This window comes from Lepidochelys olivacea (genome assembly GCF_965140295.1).
Source record: "Lepidochelys olivacea isolate rLepOli2 genome assembly, chromosome: 1".
Taxonomy (NCBI): domain Eukaryota; kingdom Metazoa; phylum Chordata; order Testudines; family Cheloniidae; genus Lepidochelys; species Lepidochelys olivacea.
In genome coordinates this window covers 351,680,661-351,688,256 of record NC_140411.1, presented here as the reverse complement: position 1 = coordinate 351,688,256, position 7,596 = coordinate 351,680,661, and the positions used below count along the sequence as shown (strand labels likewise).

The following is a 7,596-nucleotide window of genomic DNA, read 5'->3' as shown; positions in this document are numbered from 1 at the left end:
GCTGGCTGCCCTTCCCGCAGCCCCCATTGGCCTGGAGCAGTGAACCGTGGCCAGTGGGAGCTGCGATCGGCCGAACCTGCAGATGCAGCTGGTAAACAAACTGGCCCAGCCCACCAGGAGCTTTCCCCGAACAAGCGGTGCCCCTAATTTGAGAACCACTGGCCTTCTTGAAATCCAAAGAAAAAAACTTATGTTCTTAAAGTGAAAAATGTATCTAAGTCTTTGCAGGAAAAGACTCTTTGCTAAAACAGGTAATGCAAGGAGGAACTCCACCCTGGTACTCAGGGCCTGCAGAATGCTTTCAAGCACTCCCAGGGCCAGATTCCCCTACCACTCCAGAGCTTTGAAAATTGCAATTTGAGAAGTTCGGTTGTACTGGCTGCACAGGAAGAAATTTTGTCCTACGCAATTTTTAAGAGAGGAGGGAGGAACAAGGAGAACCAGAGACCGATATTATGATGCAGCAGAGTTTTTAATGCAAATGAAATTGGCAGTACACAGTTACAGGAAGAAATACTACAGAGCAGAAAGAATGTATTTCCAGAGTTTCAAGAAGGCCTGCGACCAATCACACGCCTCAGTAGGGTGCATTTCAGATAGCATGTTATTTTGCTTTCTTGCAGCTGTAGAGGTTGACAAAGAAGTCCCTTTTGTAACCATTTTAAGTTCTTTGTTTTACCCCAGTCGGTGGGAAATGAGACAAAGCAAAATAGAAGCAGAGGACTACGCAGCTTCTCCATTATACATCGGTCGCAGCAAAGATCAAGGTGAGATGTTAAAGGTATATATTGATGGAAAGGATAGAACATATAGGGCCTAATTCTCCTTGACAGCAAGGTCTCTTTTTCCCCTTGCAAAGGGACTTAAAGTGATAATGAATATACATGATGCCTATCTTAAGGCCCCTGTTTCCTTCACCCTGCAGGGTCAGCGTAGACAGCCTGTGTGTTATTCAGAATGAGTCCACATGTGAATAAGAGAATCAACACAGGGCTGGAAAAGCACTAGCAGAAAGAGTCCTAAAGCGTAACGTTAGAAATGCAGCAGGGCTATCAGACCAAGGTGCTGAGCACACACAGCTCCCACTGAGCTCAACTGGAGCCATGTTTGCACAGCACTTCTGAAAGCCATGCCCAAAAGGTCAGCGGTGAATCTGGATCTTCCTGTTCATTTCCTGGTTCTTCCTTCTTCCACGGATGTTCGTGCTGGGTTTAACATGGTCCACAATATCCACCAAGATACCTACGGCCATATCCCCCATATCCCCATAATCCCCCATAACCATAAAGGCCCGGGTAACCACAGTATCCCCCATGGCCCAATAATCCCCTGTAACCGTAAAGGCCGGGGTAACCACAGTATCCCCCATGGCCCAATAATCCCCCGTAACCATAAAGGCCCGGGTAACCGCAGTATCCCCCATGGCCCAATAATCCCCCATAACCGTAAAGGCCCCCGTAACTACCATATCTCCCTAAACCATACAACCCTCCATAACGGCCTCCGTAGCCGTACAGTCCCCCCAAACCGAATGAGCCTCCCAAATCAGCTCCGACCACAGGTGCTCCTGCGGCTGCCACTTCGCTCTGCTGAGGGAAATTGCTGAGAATTGGTCCGGGGAGGGTCACAACAACCGGGGAGGGTCTGATCACCACTTCGGAGTCAGGGCACTGCCTAACGCAGGGCTCGTTGCAGCTGCCAGTGACTGGACTGGGTCGGGCCACCCCGCATTCTGGATAGCAGAGGCTGGAGAAAGACATGTTTCTGGGATGGAGGTAAACCTGGAACACAAAACAGGGACTAGAGTAAAGAGAAGGTACAAGTGCCGGTGGAAGAAAGGTTTCAAAGCTCGGTTACTATTGCAGCAAGGTCTGCATGGGGCCCGAGAGAGAGAGGAGAAGTGGCCTGAATCTCTTTTTGTGTGGTCATGTATTTGTTCCTATTTTCTCTTTCTATGCCTCTTGTCCACTCGCACTAAACTTCCCTCCCAGCAAGACCCTTTGATCCTCTCAAAAAGACTTTGTCTGAAAAATCTAAATTGCTAGCCTGGATCACACCTCTTGTCATCTTAATCCATTCTCTTGTCCTCAGGAGAGAGGGGTCACAGCTGCTTAATACAGTAGAAAACCACTGAATTGTCCCTTTCTGGACTAACCTGAGAATTTCTTCCTAATCCAGCAAAGAAAAAATGGCTAAATGACTTTCATAAATTACTGAAAAGATTTCAATGCTCTAATTCTTCTTCCAGTTAATAGGAAATATGTTTCTGAATTGCATGTGTTGCTCTTAAAGTCTCTCCTTTAGCTTCAGATCATCAATCTACGAGCGCCTGCAACTGAATCACGACTCAAGATAGTTATGGAAGAACTCCCTGATCCCTGACAAAAATCACAGTGAGCAGATGTAAGATTCCGTCTTCAATGAAAAGAGGCCCTATTGTGATACCTCTGTGGTTAGAAAGAGATAGAGTGGAATTGGACTTACCCAGTTCACTGAGGAGATGAAGTCTGGAGAAGTGTGTAGAAGAAATCTGAATCGTGAGTGCTTTTATACCGTTCCTAGGACTGCCTGGAGGATCTGAGATGCTGTTTGTGGAGGAGGTCCTAATCAGTTACCAAACAAACTTGATTTCCTTCGCAAGTCCTCCTTTGGATGGAGCTATTTTCCTCAGCGTTGGTGATTATTGGGCTAATCTGAGCCTCAGAGGGTGTGACATGCACTTTGCACTCTTCAGCTGTCTTTCATCTTAGAATGGTATGGGCCAACTGCATTTCTCGTATCATTCCAGAGATTGTATAGGTGCTGCCATTATAATGAAGGTCAAGGTGATGATTCTGAGCGGCATCAGTAGCACAAGCGGGTGTCATGAAAGGAATCCATGAAAGGAAAGTTTGGTCCTTGCAATTCATGCTGGTCGTGATGAGGGGCATGGGGCAGTTCATTCTAAACATGCTAGGAAGGTGGGACCCATTTTTCTCCATTCTCACCACCTCCTTTCCCAGCAGGTCAGATCCAATTTCCTTTCAAATCAATGGGAATCATTCAATTACCTGCAGTATGTTTTATGTGAGGACTTTAAGTCTGAAATTCACCCTCTGGCAGGGGGATAGTACGATGCCTACAGACAACTTGAGTCCAATTATAAAATTTCAAACTTGGTGTTAACAGGGTCTTAAGTGGAGCATGGGCCTTTGTGATGGCCATCTGCCAAGGGGTGACTCTTACCCTATGGTGATTAAAACTTGACCTAACATTGGACCTCCACTTGGGTCACCAATGCCGTCTGAAAGGGCTGCCTGGAGCCGATTTGCTCATGGGTCAAGAGGAGGGATGGCAGAGAGAGAAAGTAAGCAGTGCTCTTTTACAGAAAGGTTTTGAGTTAAGTCTTGGAACCTGTACTGTACCAGAAACCATCTCTCCGTCCATGAGCAGCCAAGGAATTGAAGTCTAGTTCGACAAGGCAGCTGAGTGAACCCAGCAGGAAGCTCTGGAGAGATTAAAATGACACATTCATGGTGAAGGAGGAGATGGCTGTGGGATGGGATTTGACATAGTATCTGACAAGACCTAGGGCATGTTGCAGAAAACATTCCTGCCTGAACCAGCCTGCTGTTCAAAGTGTAAATGATTTCCCCAAGGCTGGGTTCCATATCCAGGGAAGAGGGCAGAAGTGTCTTGCTTTGGTTGGTAATTTACCCCAAGAGAGCACCTTCATTTTCCAATAAAATAATCCCTCCAAAGGTAATAGAGCCTCCGAAACCAGCGTTGACACCAGGGGCTCCTATGGTCCCACTTGGCTCTGCTGAGGGAAATTGCTGAGAATTGGTCCTGGGAGGGTCACGACTCCCAGTGAGGGTCTGATCACCACTTCGGAGTCAGGGCACTGCCTAATGCACATGTTGTTGAAGCCACTGGACTGGGCCGTTCTACCCCGTATGGTTTTTTAAAAATGCCAAAATCAAAACTATATTTGAAAGAAAATGAAATAGCCCCAAATTGTGTGGCTTAAATCATGACCTGATTAAGGTAATGACAAGAGAGACCTTGGCCTCCATTTTGTTTCTAGTGACTGTGCAGAGGTGTCTAATCCCAACAACAATTTATTAATATTCTAAGACTGGAACCCTTTGCGTGTGTGAAACACCACCGAGTGTTTGTGAGGGGCTTTGAACTCTGGAGTCCTGAGGATGCTTAAGAACTTCCAGTCTTACCACCCTGACTCTCTGAATTTGATAGGCCTAGAAACAGAGGCACGTTGAGGTGAAGGTCACAGGGGGAAAGCTGCAGAAACAGAAAGATAACCCAATACTTCTGACTCCTCCTACCACAGGCTGAGGTCTAGGTTGATCCCTGTTATACTGTGTAACAAGATAATGTTAGTATCATGTCTGGTTACAAAATGTTTGCATAGGGATCAGGATATACAGGTTAGTGTTTGGCATGAGTAGTCCCAACTACTGGGGTTTATTTCTGACTCTGCCAATCACACCCTGTCTGACCTTCACCTGAATCTACCTCCCTTTACTTTGGTGGCAAATAGGTATAATTGTAACTTTCAGGGTGGATTGTCTGAGTCTTCCTGTGATCTCAGGATTTCAAAGCACTTCACAAACACTCATTAAATTGTATACAGCCAAAGAGATTAATTACTAAAGAAGTAATAACTTTTTACTGGGATTAGATATTCCAACACTGAAGATTACATTCACTTTAAAAATATATGTCAAGGTCTCGGATGTCACTTCAGTGGTCAGTTTGTGATTCCTAACCTTTGAAATTGGGGCTTTTGGACTTTCGTTCAATGTACCTTTGCATTTCCCTTTTATACATATTTTAAAGTTTCAGGGTTGATACTGAGCCAGTGTAAAAGGGAAAAGTTCCATCAAAGCTGGATGAGCACATGTCCATGGGGCTGGATGCGATGCATCCGAGAGTGCTAAAGGAGTTGGCGGCTGTGATTGCAGAGCCATTGGCCATTATCTTTGAAAACTCATGGTGATCCGGGGAGGTCCCGGATGACTGGAAAAAGGCAAATGTAGTGCCCATCTTTAAAAAAGAGAAGAAGGAGGATCCTGGGAACTACAGGCCAGTCAGCCTCACCTCAGTCCCTGGAAAAATCATGGAGCAGATCCTCAAGGAATCAATTCTGAAGCACTTAGAGGAGAAGAAAGTGATCAGGAAAAGTCAGCATGGATTCACCAAGGGCAAGTCATGCCTGACTAATCTAATTGCCTTCTATGACAAGATAAATGGCTCTGTGGATGAGGGGAAAGCAGTGGACATGTTATTCCTTGACTTTAGCAAAGCTTTTGACACAGTCTCCCACAGTATTCTTGCCAGCAAGTTAAAGAAGAATGGGCTGGTGTAATGGACTATAAGGTGGATAGAAAGTTGGCTAGATCGTTGGGCTCAACGGCTAGTGATCAACAGCTCCATGTCTAGTTGGCAGCCGGTATCAAGTGGAGTGCCCCAAGAGTCGTTCCTTGGGCCGGTTTTGTTCAAAATCTTCATCAATGATCTGGAGGATGGTGTGGATTGCACCCTCAGCAAGTTTGCAGAAGACACTAAACTGGGAGGAGAGGTAGATACACTGGAGGGTAGGGATAGGATACAGAGGGACCTCGAGAAATTAGAAGATTGGGCCGAAAGAAATCTGATGAGGTTCAACAAGGACAAGTGCAGAGTCCTGCACTTAGGATGGAAGAATCCCATGCACCGCTACAGACTGGGGACCGAATGGCTAGGCAGCAGTTCTGCAGAAAAGGACCTAGGGGTTACAGTGGACGAGAAGCTGGGTATGAGTCAACAGTGTGCCCTTGTTGCCAAGAAGGCCAAATGCATTTTGAGCTGTATAAGTAGGGGCATTGCCAGCAGATCGAGGGACGTGATCGTTCCCCTCTATTCGACACTGGTGAGGCCTCATCTGGAGTATTGTGTTCAGTTTTGGGCCCCAGACTACAAGAAGCATGTGGAAAAATTGGAAAACGTCCAGCGGAGAACAACAAAAATGATTAGGGGACTGGAACACATGACTTATGAGGAGAGGCTGAGGGAACTGGGATTGTTTAGTCTGCGGAAGAGAAGGATGAGGAGGGATTTGATAGCTGCTTTCAACTACCTGAAAGGGGGTTCCAAAGAGGATGGCTCTAGACTATTCTCAGTGATAGCAGATGACAGAATGAGGAGTAATGGTCTCAAGTTGCAGTGGAGGAGATTTAGGTTGGATATTAGGAAAAACTTTTTCACTAGGAGAGTGGTGAAGCACTGGAATGCATTACCTAGGGTGGTGGTGGAATCTCCTTCCTTAGAAGTTTTTAAGGTCAGGCTTGACCAAGCCCTGGCTGGGATGATTTAGTTGGGGATTAGTCCTGCTTTGAGCAGGTGGTTGGACTAGATGACCTCCTGAGGTCCCTTCCAACTCTGATATTCTATGATTCTTTGAATGCACTTTAACTAGCCCAGGATAGAGAAACCTTGTACGGGGTGTATCTCTGTGTGCATACTCATGGTGTTGGTTACAATTCTGACCTACCTAGGGCATTCTGCAAGACCGGTCTCAAGTCCTCTGGTGGTGTAGAAAACTGTCTAAAAATACTCATGAGTCAGGGGTCTTCTAACCACTTTAACTTATTCTCCTCTGTGAACTAGAGAATCCTATTCAAGTCATTCTCTCCATAACTGTTCAGATGAGGTGCCAGTGATCCTTTTAATTTAGGACTGAATCTTGCACAGACACTCTGTGATTCCGAACAGTGGGAAGAGTTTGGGGGTTTTTCAATTGTTTTCTATTATCGAGTTGCAGGCGTTGGTTTCTTCATGGTTTAGAAGTCAAGGTCTGGATTTTCAGAGCAAGACATGAATTTTAGACACAAGATCCTGTTGATTTTAGTTGGAACTTGGACATTCAAATTCCTTAGGGAGCTCTGAATAATCTCACCCCCAATTTTATTTTAGGGTTGTGGTAAATGAATGGCAGTGGGGGAGCTCCCTTTTATGGACACCCAGCCAGTTAGCTATAAAATCCCTCTGAGGAGCTGTTCTCTATTTGCTTTACCTGTAAATGGTTAGAAAGTCTATCGGTAGAAGGAAGGGAGAGGGCACCTGACCAAAAGAGCCAATGGGAAGGCTAGAACTTTTTAAAATTTGGAAAAAAACTTCCCCTTTGTTTGTCTGTGTTGTTCTCCCGGAGAGCAGAGACGGGGCTGGAACTATGCTGTAAGAGCTTGGGCCAGGTATGAAAAATCATCAGATCATACCTAGAAACTACTCATTTGGAACCCAGGTATGTAAGTAGATCAGGAAATGTCTTGGGAGACGCGATGAGGTTTATCTCTTTTATTTCTTTGTCTTGTGGACTCCTCTGTGGTAACCCCAGGTGCTTTTGTTTTGCTTGTAATCTTTAAGCGGGACCTCAAGAAAGATATTCTTGCTTCTTAATTTTAGTATTTGCCCTTTTTAAATCTAGCAGTAGCCTGAGTTTTTAGAGTTGTTTTTTTTTAAATAAAGTTCACCTCTTTTAAGACCAGGATTGCAGTTTTGTGTCTTCAAAGATTTGTGCACGTTGTTTAATTAGCTGGTGGCAACAGCTGATTTCCT

At 45.4% G+C, this 7,596-nt stretch overlaps 1 protein-coding gene across 1 annotated transcript; it reads right to left on the bottom strand.

Annotated features, from left to right (window-relative positions):
• Nucleotides 1-453: 453 nt before the first annotated feature.
• On the bottom strand, nucleotides 454-2,564 carry LOC311530722 (uncharacterized protein). Its single transcript, XM_084647551.1, has 2 exons — nucleotides 2,485-2,564; nucleotides 454-1,781 (listed from the first exon to the last, which is right to left on the bottom strand). The coding sequence occupies exon 2, from the start codon at nucleotides 1,758-1,760 to the stop codon at nucleotides 1,212-1,214; it is 549 nt and encodes a 182-aa protein (XP_084503677.1). The 5' UTR covers nucleotides 1,761-1,781; nucleotides 2,485-2,564; the 3' UTR covers nucleotides 454-1,211.
• Nucleotides 2,565-7,596: the final 5,032 nt, after the last annotated feature.